This window comes from Hemibagrus wyckioides, linkage group LG14 (assembly GCF_019097595.1).
Source record: "Hemibagrus wyckioides isolate EC202008001 linkage group LG14, SWU_Hwy_1.0, whole genome shotgun sequence".
In the NCBI taxonomy this organism is placed as follows: domain Eukaryota; kingdom Metazoa; phylum Chordata; class Actinopteri; order Siluriformes; family Bagridae; genus Hemibagrus; species Hemibagrus wyckioides.
In genome coordinates this window covers 25,621,513-25,640,399 of record NC_080723.1, presented here as the reverse complement: position 1 = coordinate 25,640,399, position 18,887 = coordinate 25,621,513, and the positions used below count along the sequence as shown (strand labels likewise).

Here is an 18,887-nt window from a genome sequence, read left to right as displayed (position 1 = left end):
CAGTGAAACAGATGAAATAAAAGGGATTGTGTCTTCATCAGGATGAAGTGGTTTCTTCACGACTGAAGAAGAGGAAGTAGAGACGTAAAAAAGAAGAACATCAGGTTTAAAAGCAGCGAGAGAGCTGATGGTCTGGTTTATCTGGTTCAGGTTTCCTTTCAGACACACAAACTAGTTTTATTTTTATTATATTTTTTTCTGGAAAATTCAGTTTTTAAACATCTAGTAAACAAAAACAGCTGGAATTTGGTTTGATTTTTTTTCAACCTTCTGGAGATAACGTAAAACTCTATCTGTTTTTGTGTTTATGTGAAAAATGTATGTTTTTTGGAAATGCTTGCTACATGCAGAAGCAGCTCCAGGAATTTCCCCAAACCTAGGACTTCTATCTAACCCGGAAAAGCAGGTGAGATCACATGATCAGACCAGTCATGAGGGTTCTGTCCTGAAGCTCCGCCCAGCTCATTCCTATCCACTCAGCTTTAGTATATTATGCTGATGATGTTGCTGCCTGTATAATTAATGTATGACCTGCGCCACCTTTCTGTCAGTCTGATCTGAACACCATCTTCTCTTGGTGTCATCCTTCTGTATCAAGTTATGGGCAGAGCCTCAGAGCTCAACACATGAGCATAACACAGCTGCTGATCCAACAGGTAAGGACACCTCTCAGGCAATGAATCTACCTGAGTAAAATCTCAGACTGAGGAGGTGTGTTCACTCTTTACTTCAGCAGGAGCTTCGGTGGACACCTTTAGAGGATCTGATGTGCAAAAATTGGTGAGTTTTTAATATTTATAAGGAGTTTTTGTGTTAAATGAATAACTGACTGCTTTCACTCATAGTGCAATGTTATAAATCCAAATATACTGGTATAACTCATAATATACTCATGGGGAATTCGGACAGACATCAGATACTGTGGTGTTCAGTGACCGTAGCTTCATACAACAAATATGACCAATGGGGGAAGAAAAAGAGAAAACAAAACTGGTGATTTGTGTAAAGCTCACTGTTACAGTGTCTGTTATTAACATTTTACAGATAAATGTCTTTAAACAAGAGTAAACATAGTGAAGTATCAGTACTACTCGAGTGAAAGACCTAAGTAGAACTGAATTGAATTAAACTTTAAAATATAAAATTCAGATGCTGCTTGTCCACAATCAAGAGACAACAAAGAGATCAAAATGTCTGTAAAACACTAAACTTCACGTGTTTATGAATCAGGTGAAGTTCAAGACCCTCTCCTTTTACACTGAATTACTCAGTTGTTGTTTTCTGTATCCTTATGAATCCTTATGGATCTGTAAAGTACACACTTTATGTTTTAATAATAATTATATATGCAGATAAGTAGGATTGTGTGACTTAATGTGAAGTTGTGTTATTTCACTGTGTGGTAGAAAAGACAGACTCATTTCTCAGTTTAACCACAGACACACTGCTGAGTGCAGGTTAGGACACGTTATACAGCCAACATGCAGAAGAGTCTGAGCACAAAGTCCCACAACAGTCATAGAAACGTATTTATTAAAGACAATCAACAATAAAGACAGACAGAGTTCTCGGTTTCTAACGTCACAAAAGCTTTCTTTTCCACCATATTGTCCCTCTAAGGCTGAGTCATGGCCATGGAACATGATAGCAGTCTGATGAAAAACACATTATGAAGCTCAGATATATCTAGTAAGCGTCTCGGAGCTCATTCTGCACATTTCTATACCGAGGTTTCACCTGCCCTTCTCCAGAAGTACAACAGGATGTTTAAAGTCTTCTTGTTGACATTATTTTAAATAAGAAGACGTCACAGAGGTTCATATCTGTTAAGTAGGTCTCAGATCTCTCTTCTAGCAGCTAATGATATATTCTGGATTTGGCGTCAGTCACTGAATCCCACTGTGGCTCCACAGCCATGTTTCTGAATCATTTTCAGATAAAGGGTTGATTTGAACCGGTGTTTGTGTGATATGAGTCTGTGTGTATTGTACAGTGTCCAGTGTGTAGAACAGCAGTGTGGGGTCTGCTATGTGAGGATCTGCTGCAAATTCTAGATGCGTAGATGTGATGAAGAAGGGATCAATAATGTGTGAACACGTCAGGTAGTCGTGTACTACGAGCTGTTTGATGATACTTTGTTGGATTCAGGTCTTCACCATGGATCCTTCTGAAGTCAGGAATCATTTTTATCGACGTTAAAAGATCATTGTCTGTTCACCAGCCTGCGAGCTGATCCACTTCCTCCCTCTACGCTGATTCATCACTGATGAGGCCCACCACATGATCACGTGGTTTAAGCTGTAATATTCACCACAGTTGTGTCTACAACACACACAGCAGTGGACTGTAGTGGGACTGAAGTTGCCTCCCAGTCAGGATCCAGATGCTCAGGAGTCAGTAGTTAAATTTAGCAGCCTATCTGAACGTGCCTCAGACTGTTTTGCTTGAAACAGTCCTGAGGTTCTGAGATGTGATCTCTCTCATGTTCATACCTGATTCAGAGCTGGTTTGGCATGTTTTCATAGTCGTCTGTATGTTTGAATTTGCTGAAAAGAGATACGATCCAAGCAGCCGAGGTGGGGTGAGAGGTATAAACGAGGTGTATTGTATTGCATTGTTTGCACTGTTGTGAAATCTACATGCCCATGTCATTTTATGTAATCGCTAATGTCAAGTCATCAGTGATAAAGATCAGGACTATGGACTTCAATTTCCTTTTCAACACCTTGCACTTTTGTACTTTTTGTTTATATCCTTTATTTTATATCTACTGACTCGCTCCACATGATTTCTTCCTATTTTCTGTAACAGCCAAGTGTTTATAAACACCAGTCTTTACATCTCCAGTAGAAGTTGTTCATATCAGCTGCAGGATCCTGAATCCAGTTTGGTTTTTGTTGTTATTGTAAGTCTGAAAGTCACTGGAATTGTATGTTTCATGGAGACTAACGCATGGAGACAATTGATCATTTTTTCATTAAAGTTTACAAAATTCCTGGTATTTAGTAAACGATTTTGTTATTTAGCCACCATTCTAATCTTACGAACCAGCAGCTCTGTCCGACCAGCACTAGAGGTGTTAATGTAATCTATAGGGGAACATTAATAATTAATAATTCATAATTAGTCCTATTGTATGTTTTGGTGAAAACACTCATGAGAATTAAAGCAATATAATATTTTTGTTGTCTCATTATAAACAAACTGTGCATGTCTTTTGCCTTTACGACAAGCTGAAAGAGTTGAGGTGTTTTTAGTTCTGCTCTCGCACATGCACAGTAGTGGCCAGGTAAAGGTGTGCCAGCAGCTGCCGGTGTTTTACTGGAAGCCTAGTTACAGAAACGCTGCGTCAAAGCTTTATTGCTCTAAATTGGAGTAATCGATGTTTAATTTGACAAACGACATTGTAGTTTCTTTTTAGCTGAGCGCTCGAGAAAACAGGGAGTTGTTCTGTATTAATATGAGGTAATAATCAGGTAGAGGTCCTGCATTAAAGCGCTTCAGGGGCAGTGTAGGGTCTAACACTGTCTGGACTGGAGTCGGGTTTTCCCGCAAAATAAAGTAAGTATTAATTTCATACTTTACACTTGAAGCTGTTAGTTTATATAGTAAATAAATATCGTTCCACGACTCACTTCAGTTCTCCGAGGTTTAAAGATAATTGGTTTATTCAAATGATCCAAAACGTTTGTTATATTAATTGTTTAGAGCTTAACGAAATAAAAGGAAAGAATCAGTAACGTCCATTATATAACACAAAGACACATAAGCGCAAGAAAAATATTATTTATGACGTTATATTGACGCCTTGTGGACGATTAGAGGCATAACATTTCGCGTTTCTTTGTATTGGCGTGTTATTTATTATTATTATTATTATTATTATTATTATTATTATTAACACAAACACAACCTACAGTGCTGTAACTCCTCTGTATCTACTGTAAAAGGACAGTTCAGTGTGAAATATGTTCATAAGCTTCATTTCTTCAGGAGAAAGTCATACATTTCATTTATTCATTTTCAATTTAACGTTTATGTTTAAAATTAAACAAAGATTCAGATATTTTAATTGTAGTTAATAGAACACCAAGACAGATTTCGTGGTTCATGTGTGTGAAACTCAGTAGGTCATCGTTTTCGGGTTATTGTGTTTTCAGATCTGTTTATATCGTACCAAGAAACTTCACTGTTCTGAGAAATAAACATCTTTAACAAGTGATTTATTTATTTAGATTTTTTTTTGTTGTTTTTTTATAAGAAGCAGACTTGCCACAGTCGCTAGGCAGATACACATTAAACAAAAAAATAAAAATAAATAGAAATGTAAATGAAAATAGACAAAACTATACTGTAAAAAACAACAACCTTTATTTATAATTTGGAGACAGAGAGAGAGAGAGAGAGAGAGAGAGAGAGAGAGAGACAAAGCGAAATCACTTTAACTCTTGACATAACTCTTCCAGGTTCACTTGTTTCCACCTGGATTTATTGTAAACACTGAAGGTGAGTGGAACACTGGGGATTTGTGTGTCGGTGCACTAACACTCATCTTTCCTTTCTCGTCTTTTACCCAAACGGTGTGGAGGATTTCTGTGTTGTGACACAGCGGTGACATTTCTTTTGCCTTTTTCCCCCCCGAGTCTTGTCCGTTCAGTCAAACAAAACATCATTACTCACACACTCTCTGGAAAAAGGGAATTAAACTCCTGCAGCGGTGCAGAATCTTACACCTGTAAATGTGGATATTATGACTTTTAAAGTTATTTAAGGTAAATGGACTGTGATCTTATTTTCTAGTAAAGCTAGGTACCTTTCTGGGCAGGACCATCACCAGCCTGCTTCATATTAATTATGATTTATTTAAGTTTATTTATTTAAGTTATTTTTCCAGCAATGTAAACTACAAAAACTACAAAACTTTATAGGCAGTTTATAAAGCTCGTAAATATCTTAACGGTGATAACCAGCACAACTTGCACTTTTATTATTGTTTATCGTATGATTAGAATAAATAATGTTTGTGAACATAAAACCGGCTCACGTACTTGTCAATCATCAAGCCATACTTTAACTAGATGAAGAAACGAAGGCTGAGTCGCTCTGTAGATCAGACCTATTCAACTGTTTACACTTGTGCTGAAATTAAACCACATTCTGAACACACAGACGTCTCAGTGAAGCAGCGAGAGAGTGAAGAGCTGCAGATTGTTTCTCCTACTCATACTAATGACCTCGGAGGAGGATCGTGTAGCAAAAAAGTAGTTTCCTAATTGGAAAACAGTAGCATGTGTGTTGCCAAGTGCACTGTTTATCCTCAAACCTGGACAACCTTTAATGTGTAAACAGTTTTTTATTCAGTCATTCTTATATAGATATTTTTTATTGATGACAATGTATAATAGCAGAATATATCTGGATCTTGTTCAAAGAAAAAAAAAGAGGGAAATTTATTTAGTATGTCTTTTCCTGTGGGATGATTTTCTAATTTGCAGTCGCTTTTAGTTTCTTTATTTATTTTGCAGTTGCTTACTCACAGCACGTTTCCTCACATCTAACAAATTCTAACATAATATAAGGTTACTTAATGCCGCAGAGTCTTCAGGTCATGGGGAGGTGGTAGCTCAGCGGTTAAGGTGTTGGACTAATGATGGGAAGGTTGTGAGTTTGAATCCTGGGAACTGCTGAACCCCTGAGCAAGACCTTTAACCCTTAATTGCTCAGTTGTATAAAATGAGATGAAATTGGAAGTCGCTGTGGATAAGGGCTTCTGCCAAATGCTGTAAATGTAAATTTGTGGTTAAACATTTGTTCCACTTCTTTTGATTCGCTGCAGCCCTAACAATCTGATGGTTAATGTTAGATCTGTTGTAAACACATTTTGCTTTCAAATCATTTTTCTGTCTAAGTTTTGCGCTGCACTTCTACGCATGCTTCTAGCCCTCAGCCTTCGAATGCAGTTGCTAGATAATCTTTAATGAGTGGATTCCTCAGGTGGCACTGGCAACCCTTTGCTTTAGTTCTGTCTTCTCTGGAGGGTAGAGGATGACAACACCACCTTCAGTAGGACAGTTTCAGGCTCTCCTGCTGTCCCTTAATCTTCAGGCATTAACAGAAGTTCATGTGTTTTATTTCTCTCTTCTCCAAAAGGTAAAAGATGGCAGCAAAACCTTCATTAGGATCTTGTCCACGTCTCCTGCTGCCTCTCTTCCTGCTTTTTTGTTTAGGGTTGGTGTTCTACTCTTACTTCAAGCCCACTTTAAGCATTTCATCATGTTCTGAGGTTGCAGAATCCACGTATGAAGTCTGCATTGATAAATGCTTCGGTGTCTTCAACAAGATCTTTAACAGAAATGTAACCTCCATCAGCAGTTTTAACTACACGCAACAACAAATACCGACCACCAAACAAATCCTTGACCGTGACACCATCATACTAGCCTGGACATGGCCTTTTGGTTTTAGATTTGACGAAAAGGCCTGTGGTCCATATTTTGATATTGAAGGTTGTCGAGTTACAGATAATAGACTCCTATATGGCAAAGCCCATGGTGTTATGTTCCATCACAGAGATCTTGGTGATGATTTACCAAACCTGCTGAGCATGCCACGACCTCCACATCAGAAATGGGTGTGGATGAACATGGAGTCTCCTGAGAATTCAGAAAGATGGACTGATATTGATGGTTTATTCAATTTGACCGCCAGTTATCGAAGAGATTCAGATGTCTGGGTACCTTATGGGAGAATTCTACCAACATCTGTGAAGAACGAAACCTTTAAGATACCACCAAAGGATAAATTAGTGTGCTGGATCGTCAGTAACTGGAACCCTCACTATAGGAGAGTTGAATATTTTAATGAACTGAGCAAACACATCAAAATAGAAGGTTATGGTAGACACTTCAACAGGTACATTAATGATGAGGATTACGTGCCTACCTTGTCCAGCTGTAAGTTCTACTTATCATTCGAGAGTTCCATCCACGAAGACTACGTCACAGAAAAGCTGTTTAACCCTCTGATATCTGGCACAGTTCCTGTGGTTCTCGGTCCACCCAGGGAGAACTACGAGGAATTCATTCCAGCAGATTCATTCATTCATGTGGATGACTTCAAATCCCCTCAGGAACTGGCAGAACATCTCAAATTTCTGGACCAGAACCAGGAGGTTTATGAACGCTACTTCACCTGGAGACAAGCCTTTACTGCTAAAGGTTCATATTTTGGTCTAGAACACGCTTGTTATATATGTGATTATATAAAAAAACACAAGGACTACAGGGTGTTTAAAAGTCTCAGTAAATGGTACTGGGGTTAGTTCATTTCATTTTACAAGATTATGTAGATTCTTAGAAAGGTGTATTTGTCCTGTCACTGAGTGTATTATTGTGGATGTCCTGTTGGATAGAAAACAGAAAAACATTCCATTTATATTTCACTCTTTTAACAATTGACGGTGAAACTAAAATAAGAATATTTGAAAATTCGGGTAGAAAATGTACATTGTAAGATTTGTCTCAAAACTAGAGAAAGAAATGTCCATGTCATGCTTTGTGTGAGTGGGGACTGAGCTGAGCTCTGAATATACTGGTGTTTAAGGGTTTTGCTAAATAAGAATAAATAAAAAGTTATTTTGGGGTCAAAGGCAAGGATTTGGGTTGCTGGTTTAAGGTTGTGGGTTCAAGCCCCAGCACTGCTGATCTGATGCTGTACTGTAATGTGTTTATGACAAATAAAACCTTCTTTCTTCTTCCATACTGCATCTATTGGTGATCATTTTTCTAAGGTGGGTGATATGGCCTTCAAAACATATCCTAACTGCTGGAGAACTTTAACCAGATCCTACAGCTGTGAGTTCATCCCAGTGAGGAAGTTCTGTTCCTCCAAGAGATGATGCCATTTATCTCTACATAGTCCTCACTATTCTGGGAGCTGCTGAAGGTGGCTTTAGTATTGCATTTGCTAAAACTAGACTGCAAGATTTGAAAGCCCTGTACATTGTAGATGGAATTTCATCACATCCACAATGTCCACGTCTTCAGCCCTTACAGCAGCTGTGGCCGAGCAGGGATGGTAGAAGATTGGGAAAAGCTTAAATGCAGGACCAGTGTTGTCTAAAGTCACACAGCAGAAAAGAGATGTATTATTAACCTTGTTTAAAACTTCACTGAACCAGAACTCAAGCTTCCTCCACCCTCACAGAAATCTCTGTAGTGTCTAGACATTCAGCAGGTACCACCTTCTACATGCTACACTACTGCTTGGCTTACTGAAACAATCCTGCTCGACACACATGGCATGACATAATACACACCAAAGAACTCTCCATGTGAAACAGGATGATCTGTCTTTTACTGCTCTTCCTTTGTTACTGTCTATTATTTCTTTAATTATTCACCATTTGAATACCATTTACTACCATTTGCAGGTATTTGTGGTATAGGGTTACATGTCTGAGTAATTTGCCTTCCTTTGTCTCATTCCTCTGGGACATGTCTGAAGTATGAGAAAGATGCTTTTAATAACAATAGTTATTTTTAACTTAGAGTTCATTCTCATGTGTGTCGTCAGTGTTGAGAATGTGTGAAGCAGTTGAACTGGAGTGAATTGTACCAGAAGGTCTTCTTCAGGAACAGAGATTAAGCTCTGGACTGGGACTGGTCACTGCCGGAGACTGATTAGTGGAAGTTCAGGAGAGGAAAATAAAGCTGAATCTCAGAACAATTAATCGAGTAACCATGAGCGCACAGAAACCGGGTTATTTAACCACAACACAAACAAACTAGTGGCCGTATTTTTTTTATTTATTCATTCATTCATTCATTCATTCATTCATTCATTCATTCATTCATTCATTCATTCATTTATATTTTATTTATTTAATTTATCTATCTATCTGGCCTCCTGGTGGTCCAGTGGCAGGATCTCGTGCTGTCATTGCCGTGGCCTGGGTTAGATTCCCAGGCAAGGGGCTAACACAGCCACTGAATTGTTAACTCAGTGCTGGACCCAAACCTGGATAAAATGGGATGGTATTGTGGCATCGCCTGGTACAGTGTCACAAACATCACATGCGATCAGCTGTAAATGAGATGCACTCATTCGTTAAGGTTGAACAGCAGCTGCTATATTTTACACAAAGAGATGGAAGAAGATAACAGATTTTACTGATGGAATCCACAAAGCTTCTGGTGCTTCTGCTGTGTCAGTTCCTCACTTGTGAAGTTCAGGACATCACCATGGGGCAGGAGCTCATAAAATAGCTCCAAGAAGAAATTTGTGATCAGAATTCATATGACAAAAGCCATTATCCTTCAAAATAATCTGAATCAACACCTTGAGATGACAAGCTTTAAACCTTTCCAGCAGAATGGCTTGATTTTCACAGATGTTGACAACACAGACACTTAAATTCCATCAGGTCTGAGATGAACATAGTAGCCTCCTGGTAGCTACCCTTTCATCCAGAAGAAACATCAGACTGGTGTCACTGCTCACACCGTTATCAAATTTTATTGGTGTCCATTAGCAAAGCAGAAAATGTGCATCAGGTAAACGTCCTGCACTTTATTACACTTCAGTCCAGAGGCACCTCCCATCACAGTGCTAGTGTGGTCAGTGTAATGGAACATTACATAGCAGTGACGTGATATGTCCGTGGTCTCACCTTACAGCTCACCTGTAATGTGGTCCTGAATTACATAAATCACACAGTCCAGAAACTGGTTCTGGATGGTTTGGAGCTAGGCTTCAAACCAGTGGTGTGTTCAAGGGAAGCAACAAGATCCATATGACCTCTGAAGGTCCACATGACCTCTGAAAACACCAGGATTTTTAGAGTTTTCCATCTCATTAAGAGCTTAAACACCCGGATACGGTTTATTAATTTAAGAGAATGTGCGTCTTTATCCACTTCCTTATTGTGGTTTCATTAATATGGAGGGGGGGGGAGGGAGAGACAAAGAGAGAGACAACAAGAGAGAGAGACAGGCAGTGAGAGAGAGACAACGAGAAAGAGAGAAGGAGAGGGAGGAAGGGGGGGGAGACAACGAGAGAGAGAGAGAGATGGGTTCAGGTGTAGGTGTTAAAGTATCTTCCCTTAAAGAAATTCTTTTGCATAAAAACTGAACGTTTCTTTGACAATAGAAACCCCACAACCCCCCGCTTCACTTCCTGACTTCCTGCATCTTCTTCTCTTATGCAAAAACACACTAAGAACCAAACCAGTCAAACTGGAAACGCAGCCAGAGGGAAGCTGTAGGGAGAAGAAACGCACTGATATACACACAATATTCACAGCTACACCGACTCCAGGGACAGATGATCTAAAGCTACACACATGAAATAAAAAATCTCAAAGCATTACTGATCCCCTGAACCTAAAGACTCTCGAGATCTTCATGCTCAGATCAATACAGCAGTAACAAATAAAAACCACAAGTGCTAAGTCTCTGAGATGTTAATAGGTTTTACTAATTTAAATATTAAATTCATTTCTTCTCTGTTTAAAAAGCAGAGAAAAGAAAAGAAAAGACGAGAAAGGAAGTCCTAATTTATTCATTTTTAGTGAAATGTGTACTTAAGTCTTAAAGAAGCATTCATGTCACACATGGACACTAATATCACCCCTCAGTCTACTTTATGTTTAATTATAGAGCATACGCTTCAGCTCATTTCACTGATTTAAAAACAAGAAATCAAAAACTGAGCAGCATCGAATCCAAACTACAGTGAAATCAAACAAGAGTGTAAAATAAATAAAAAGTATAAGACTTAAAGACATAAAACTTTAAAAGAAAAAGCACCGACAGAGCAACAGTCTATAACACTGAACTAAAGGACCTTCACCTGGTTCAGAGCTCATGAAAAAGAACGAGATGTTCCATAATATCAGAGCTGGGACAGAAAAGATAAACAAAAATAAACAACATCAGGAGTTTTTACTGATCATGTGTGTAAAAGTGTTTAATATATTGTGTTCATTAAAAAGAAAAAAAACTTTTAAAGTAAAAGGTAGAGAAAAGTCCACCATGAAAAAGAGTTGAGAGAAAGCGTGTGTGTCCTGAACAGCAGCTCAGAAAGGTGTTTATTAATCCATCTATTATCAAGAGAGATTATATTCTCCATAAATCTGACAATTAATTTATTCATCAGATCACTAAATGACCATCGGTCACTGAACTGCCAGTGCAACACAACTAACCTGTTTTATTTTTTCTACAGAGCTAAGAAATCAGAAAAATGAGGATGTGATGGAAAGAAAGCACATCATCACACACAGGGTCACTACAATCTCCAAAATTTATAATAAAGACTAAATCCTGAGATAAACGTGTTTGTAGATGATCAACACGTACAAGCTGGAGACAAAACAAAATCCAGAGTGAAGCATGATGATGCAGAATTTCTTTTAAAAGAGAATAAACTATATTATTATATCGCTAATAAAACATCTTGTGCTTTAGAGATTTTTAAGCATTAGCTGATTTTCATCACTACAAACACTGCACAGGGGTGTAAATGTCGCTGTCTGGATGTACTTTCAAATTTAAAACAATCTTTGCATATGTACTTTTAATTGCAAATTGACCCCAAAGCATGTAAACCCTATTCCCATCAGTGGACACTTGCTGAAGTACAGTCAGGAGAGTGAATACATCACTTATTACTACCTTGTACAAAGCCACAGACAGCGGTTGCGTAAGAAGGTTAACACCATTTCTAAACCTTGCAGATGGGAAAGTGCAGAAGAGGAGTGTGTTCAGTCTGTCTGTCGGCCGCAGAGTCAGCGAGGAGATAAACTCCAGTGTTAAAGGTATGTTTAAAACTTCTCTTTCAGTTCCTTTCATTCTTCTTCTAAATACAGGACACCTCTTTATGTGTCTTTAAAATCAGGAGCTTTTATAGATTATTCTAATGAACACAAGGAAGTAGAATCACTCTGAGACACGGATGTGACCGTGGACAGAGGAATAAAAGTGGACGGTGTGAGTAATTAAAAGACAATGATTTATAACACGGATATTAAGAAAAGCAAAGGTGTACCTTGTGAGAAAAAAAGTGTCTTATGTTATTCTGGTAAACTGCTAAAAGGTTAAAACTGATAAGCTATAAACATTCACATTACTAATTAATTATATAAAGCAAATATTTTACTTAACTTACAGGGAGGACTGTACGATCTGACCGGAACAATGTTTCCTAGAAATTTTACTGGATATTATACAAACAGTTCACTGCCAAAGATTGCTAATTATCAACATGCAGAGCTATCGTGTGTATTTCTGTACAGACTAGAGGAACAAACCCTCGTAATATAACCTGTCAGGGTGAAGGTCTGTGAACCAGCTAGCTAAACACTCAGGCACTGTGATGTATATATTTACAGCTCAGTAGGTTTGACATTAGATTATTAAAATACTGAAACTGGATTTTTGTTCTTTATTATTATTTTCGAAGCTCAAATAACAGTTAAGTCATTTGGAGAAACCCTTATCCGTGAGGAACTTCTTTATCAATAAATACATCCTCATCCTGTTCAGAGCGTCAAGGACGATCAGATCCCTGGAGGACAGTATAGGATGAAAAACAAAATATATTTAACAAAACTAAAAATAATAATAATAACAGTAACAAAGTATGAATTCATGTACTTCCTGTTTTTAGACGGAAGACAGATAGTGACTCAGGGCTGTGACTTTTTCTGGAAAATCAAAAATGTCATGTCATACAGTTTGTGTTCGAATGTTCAAATACACCGCCCCGCTAAAAAAAGGCAACTGCAACACAAACATTCTTATCAGTATTTAATTAACACCTCGTATAATGTCAGAGAATAATATACAGCCATACGAGGCTGTGTACTTGGTCCAGCTTTCTGCTACCTTGTTGTGGTGGTCAGTCAATCAGCAGTGTCAGGCCGTGTATTCCACACCTAGGCCTTCACTGGTGTCCTTCCTGAATTAATCCACCTCTATACCATCATGACGCCACGGCAATGAACGGTCCATTTTATTACGGTTACTTTTCTCAAAAAAGACATTCTTGATGCCGTATGCAGCAAACTGTAATCTCCGGAGGACGCAGCATCTGAAATGAGACACAGTGAATATAGAAACACTGTATAACAGTGCGCTGTGTCACAGGCTCTTATAGAGAACATGAATAACATTACATTACATGTAGCAAAAAAACACATGAACACAATTCAGTCTCACAAGTTTCCTTTCACTGCAGCAAAAACAAACAAACAAACAAAAACCCACAGGGGATCTGGAATGAAGGCAAACTGTTTGTTTTGTGCAAAAGAAAACCCAAAAGCATAAATGGTTCTTGAAAAATCTTACCAACTATTTTGAAGAATCGAAAGGATTTTCTTGAAAAGTCCGCCTTGAAAATGTATTTGTAAGGATGTCCGCGTCCAAATCGATTTCTTATATTTTATTTAGTTTGTGCGGGTCGCTGCCTCTGACTACTCCAATTATCCAATCAAAGGACAGGAAATTGCTGACGTAATCGTAGGCCCCAGTGAACTCGAAATCTGATTGGTTAATGGATCAGTTTCACTGCCACTTATTTTAAGCTCCGGACGCCTGCACTACTGATTCTGAAGGCCTTAAGGCCGGGCAAACCATGATGTCATCCACTGTCTGAAATATGATTGGATAAATACTCTTATCATAAATATACACTACTGGAAGCAGCGCAACCGAGAGAAAAGCTATGAAATGTAGAGAATAGACTATTGGGAATAATTTAATACACATTCATGGACAAATATATTAAATATATTAACATGCAGGTCAGTGATTCAGATCACTGCTGTTTAGGGCAGCCTTCTCTGACCCTTACTGACCCTGACGGTCCGCCACTGTCTATCAGTGAGCCTGAAGATTTGTCATGGAGGTCTAAGACAACTGTTTTGTTTTTTTTAACAAAGTGGACAAACAGCCTTATTTTTAACTGGACTGTTGCCATCGACCCACATGCTACTTTTTAGATGATTTGGGGTCGTAATTGTCTGCTCAATGCAGTTCTTCTGCTAGCTGATAGCATACATTTTTGTATCATTATATTAATTTGCTGATGGTCAAGAGGGTCTTTAAAACTTTTAGGATGCCCCCTGCTGGATCAGATGGCACACAACAAAGCAGTCTAATGCACTTAGGCTGAATGTTAATATTTGTCTGGGTGAATTATAAAATATGAATTTTTTTCACCTCATGTTCGAATATCGGTTAAAAAGTAGCAGCCCTACTAATTCGGCTGTTTGGACATGTAGGAAAAGTTTATTCCACCACAATGTGCAGTCACAAAGCATGATACACATAACATTGAAAAGATTATATAAATAAGATTTAACTGGATTGTGATGCCAAATGTATCTGAGTTTCCATATATTACACCAAAAAACTTTTTTCTAACCAAATGCAACACATAAACTAATAACAGTTCATCTTTTTTTAGGGAACTTGGCTTTAACTGAAGTTCATGTTTCTCATTTCTTTCTCCTCCAAAAGGTAAAAGATGACAACCAAACCTTCAGTAGGATCGTATCAGCATGTCCTGCTGCCTCTCTTTCTGCTATTTTGTTTTGGAGGAGTATTTTACACCTACTACAAGCCCACTGTGAGCTGGTTCTCATGCTCGAATGTTCCAGTCTCCTCACATGAAGTCTGCTCAGATGAATGCCTCAAGGTATTGACAGCAAACTTTACCCAAAACACTACCACTCATAACTACACTACGCAAAAGCTACTGCTACCACAACCGACCCCCAAACCAGCTGACACTGAAGAAAACATCACCTTTTTAATCTGGACATGGCCTTTCGGGTTTAAATTTGATGTAAAAGCTTGTAGTCCACAGTTTGGTATTGAAGGTTGTCAACTTACAGATGACAGAAGCCAATATGACAAAGCCCATGGAGTTTTGTTTCATCACAGAGACATTGGTGGTGATTTCACAGAGCTGCTGAAAAGACCACGTCCTCCACATCAGAAGTGGGTGTGGATGAACATGGAGTCTCCTGATAATTCAGGTAGAAATGATAGATTTGATGCTGTATTTAATCTTACAACAAACTATCGAAGAGATTCAGATGTCTGGGTACCTTATGGGAGAATCATAGAAATATCAGAGAAGGACAAACCCTTTAAGATACCACCAAAGGATAAATTAGTGTGCTGGATCGTCAGCAACTGGAATCCCAACTTCAGGAGAGTGAAATTTTTTAATGAACTGAGCAAACACATCAAAATAGAAGCTTATGGTAGACACTTCAATAGGTACATCAGCAGTGAAGACTACAGGACGATTGTATCAGGCTGTAAGTTCTACTTATCATTTGAGAACTCCATCCACAAAGACTACTTCACAGAAAAGCTGTTCAATCCTCTGATTATCGGCACGGTTCCTGTGGTTCTCGGTCCATCCAGGGAGAACTACGAGGAATTCATTCCAGCAGATGCATTCATTCATGTGGACGATTTCAAATCTCCTCAGGAACTGGCAGAACGTCTCAAATTTCTGGACCAGAACCAGGAGGTTTATGAACGCTACTTCACCTGGAGACAACACTTCACTGCTATAGGGGCACATTTTGGTCTAGAACACGCTTGCCGAAGTTGTGATCTTATAAAAAGGAATAAGTCCTACAGAGTGTTCAAAAATCTCAATAAATGGTATTGGGGTTAGCTAGCATGCTACTGGCTAACATGAACTTCTGACTGTAGACCCCAACAAGATGAGCTTTTCCAGATAAGACATCAGACCTTTTTTTACTTCCCAGTGAACGGACCATAAATTATTATAATAATTTTTCTTCTAGGGGTTTAATGATGCACATCTCCTACTATTTTTATACACAGGAAAGCATAAAGCTGATGGCTAAGACTGAACTGATAGCTACACCATCACATTCTCTACTGTTCTACATTCCCCCCCTTTGCTTTAAATGCTACATTGATTTACCTTCTTCTTCTTCTTCTTCTTATTATTATTATTATTATTTTTACTCCTAACTGTCTCCCAGTGATGGTTCTGTTTTTTTTTTTTTAGAGAAGTAAACTATTGTGAAACAATCATCAACAAATCAAATGAAATCTTTGTTAAGAATGTATAAAGCAGTGTCATAAAGCACCAATGAGCTGGGAAAGATCCAGATCTGTGCATTCTGGTTTATTTTACATGTTGAGGTTATTCTAACAGCCTTGATCATTTTTGGTACTGTAGTGTGGGAATGGTGTCCCTTTCTTTTCCTTCTTCGTGTTTTATTTCCAGTTATCCCAGTGATCCAGGGACAGACTTTCGATCCACAGAGTCTAAACTATTGCTTACTAATAATTAATAAACTTATTGCCAAAAACTCTCATTTGTGTAATGTGTGGGAGGCACTGGTCGAAGTGGGGCTCGAACCTGGATCTCTGCGGTAAGCTCATCACCTGCTTCCAGAGAATTAGACCCAGATACACGATCAAGAAAAGTGTGACTTTAATTAACAAACGTAAAAATAACTAAAGACTTACACAGAATAGAATGAATACAACATGAAAAACAAACATATCTACAAGATAAGGAGCCAAACAATGACTGACCATGCCTGATAGACTGAGATATATATGTATATACAGGGCAAAGCATGAGGTTGAACAGGGAACAGGTGACATGGCAGAAAAATGGAACAATGGGAAGGGCGTGGCACAGATCATGAGCTCATGTGGGGAACAAACAATACAACAAACTATGATAAAACACCTGCCTGTACCCTCTGATGGTCTGGTAAGGAACCGTCCTAGCAGCTCCTGACAATTTGTTAGCTAATCCGGTCACCCTAAGCTTCAGATGTTAATGGGTCGCCTCTAAAGAGCTCAAGATCACGGCATTTTGTTATTAATTTATCCACTGCTTGTATAAAATTAACAGTATGTTCATGACAGTGGGCAGAACCTTCCTTCAAGCCATAAAACTGAACTTTGGACTGCCTTGTTTATCTTCAGCTCTATATTTCATTATTCTCATTAAACAGAACTGTGGAGGCCATATGTTTTTAAGTGAAAAAATCTTTGCACATTCTACATTATTACACAGTTGTACATGCCACAATCATTTCCCTCAATTTTAAGCTTATCAAATATACAGTAACTGTGCATTTATATTTATTCCAATATTACTAGATGTTTTAAATTCCGAGGTCGCAAGTCTATTTGCTAATGCATTTCCCATTCTGAGTTATGACCTGGTCATATATAAATGGCAATAGCAATTATTCTATTTGCTCTTTCACTTCCTCTGGGTTGTGTCGGAACTCAGAGCCCCCTCCGAGTGGACATATCACAGGGTGGAATTTTGTTTGTATCTATGACTCTTAGCTTTCCCAATAACCTCCACAATCTATAAAACTTAGCCGAAATAAAAGAGATCTCGGTCAACAGATGAGAAGAAGCAGGTTTCTTTATTCAGTCATGCAGTCAACAACATGCATATCTGAAGAGAGCAGCTGGTCTCAAAAAACCCCGAAAAAGTCCCCTCTACTTATACCCCAGGCGCCCCGGGGCGCCTCCTTTTCTCTAATTTAAATATTTCCAGCAATTTCCCATTATATTCAGTGTATGGCTACTTTAGTCCCTCCTTCCTTAGTTTACATACGTTTTCCCAGTTCCCATTATTTTCGCATTTGTCCCGATACCGCCCCTAAATTGATACCATCCTCCCCTCGATGACGTCAATTTTCCTCCTCACCAGTTCCCCTTATTTTTAGGCTAAGTCAACCATTTTTATAAAAATTGGCGCTTACTTATAGGCGCCACTTCCTTATTGACTTCATTTGACCATCACCTCTTAAAGGTGCTTCCTCGGCTCATCCTGACCTCGCGCGTTGCCCCCCACAACAATGTGTAAGTACCTTGTTCTCTTCCTCTATGTCATGATGACTTTTCTCTCTACCTACTTGATCTAAGTTTTGTTTTACTAATTTTAAACTAAGCTGTGCCATTAAGCTGCCTCATATCCTTTCCTCTTTTCATCACTGTTGGTTGCTAGTATTCCAATGCTATTGTCTCCTCTACCTGCCTATCACTGTCATGTCACAGTGACCTGGCCTACTTCCCACACTGTGTTCCTCCTGCCTTAGTACCCGCTCTCTTTTGCTGACTACATAGTCACGCAATATGCACTTTACTCATCTTCACTCATTTCCCATTATTTTTTTTTCCTAGCTCAGTCAGCCCGCCGCGCTATCTTCCGGAGAAGTCCCAGGGGTGCTCTGCGACGCTATCGCCAGTATCAGCTATCCTGTTTGGCCATTGAACTTACTGGTTTCCTGGAGCACCTATCTGAATCCTCTATTCCTGAGTCTCCTTACCTCGCTCACCATATCGTGAGAGATACCGTCTGTCTTGATCAGAGCACCCAATTTCACCCCACAACCTGTGATCAGTCTACTCAGACCTTCTACTGGCATTGGACACACACCACCTCTCAAGGCGTCCAGACTGAGGATTTCCCTGTTGAGATTTCCTCTAATGATTCTTCCTCTGACTCCTCTTCATTTCCTAATTCCCCTGACATTCCCCAACTTTCTCCTGAATTTGTGCCTATGCCTTACAGTGTTCATGATATTCCTCAGTCTTCTCCTGACTATTCGCCCCCAACTTCTCCCACTGATTATTCTCCAACTTCTCCTCAGGATCCCGAGATTCCGTCTTCTACAACTGACCCTCCGGTCCCACTGATCCCATTGGATAGGCTGGCTGACTGAGTTGTAACTCCTAATGTTTCAATAAATCTCTCCTCTTTTCTGTTCCTTCAGTCCCAGTGTGGTTATTACGCTAGCATGCTGCCATTAATAATTCTGCATGTTTATTATGAAGACTATGAGGCTATAT

At 38.8% G+C, this 18,887-nt stretch overlaps 2 protein-coding genes across 10 annotated transcripts; both read left to right on the top strand.

Moving 5' to 3' along the window:
* Window positions 1-562: 562 nt before the first annotated feature.
* Window positions 563-7,760, top strand: LOC131364662 (4-galactosyl-N-acetylglucosaminide 3-alpha-L-fucosyltransferase 9-like). 6 transcript variants are annotated; one of them, XM_058407901.1, is made up of 4 exons: window positions 563-656; window positions 737-780; window positions 4,467-4,506; window positions 6,151-7,760. In XM_058407901.1, the coding sequence occupies exon 4, from the start codon at window positions 6,158-6,160 to the stop codon at window positions 7,319-7,321; it is 1,164 nt and encodes a 387-aa protein (XP_058263884.1). In that variant the 5' UTR covers window positions 563-656; window positions 737-780; window positions 4,467-4,506; window positions 6,151-6,157; the 3' UTR covers window positions 7,322-7,760. The 6 variants fall into 6 exon arrangements, with proteins under 6 accessions (XP_058263884.1, XP_058263883.1, XP_058263886.1 ...); XM_058407900.1 differs by having other exon boundaries at window positions 566-656; window positions 734-780; XM_058407903.1 differs by lacking the exon at window positions 4,467-4,506 and having other exon boundaries at window positions 567-656; window positions 734-780.
* LOC131364661 (4-galactosyl-N-acetylglucosaminide 3-alpha-L-fucosyltransferase 9-like) lies at window positions 563-18,887 on the top strand. 4 transcript variants are annotated; one of them, XR_009206504.1, is made up of 5 exons: window positions 563-656; window positions 734-780; window positions 11,738-11,818; window positions 14,523-17,897; window positions 18,219-18,885. XR_009206504.1 is itself a non-coding variant. In XM_058407896.1 (4 exons), exon 4 carries the CDS (start codon window positions 14,530-14,532, stop codon window positions 15,697-15,699), a length of 1,170 nt encoding a protein of 389 aa, XP_058263879.1. In that variant the 5' UTR covers window positions 563-656; window positions 734-780; window positions 11,738-11,818; window positions 14,523-14,529; the 3' UTR covers window positions 15,700-18,887. The 4 variants fall into 4 exon arrangements, 3 of the variants coding, with proteins under 3 accessions (XP_058263879.1, XP_058263880.1, XP_058263881.1); XM_058407896.1 differs by having other exon boundaries at window positions 14,523-18,887; XM_058407897.1 differs by having other exon boundaries at window positions 640-780; window positions 14,523-18,887.

Excerpts from the sequence above, each read along its gene's own strand:
- LOC131364661 (XM_058407896.1), top strand. The coding sequence starts at position 14,530 with ATGACAACCAAACCTTCAGTAGGATCGTATCAGCATGTCCTGCTGCCT.
- LOC131364662 (XM_058407901.1), top strand. The coding sequence starts at position 6,158 with ATGGCAGCAAAACCTTCATTAGGATCTTGTCCACGTCTCCTGCTGCCT.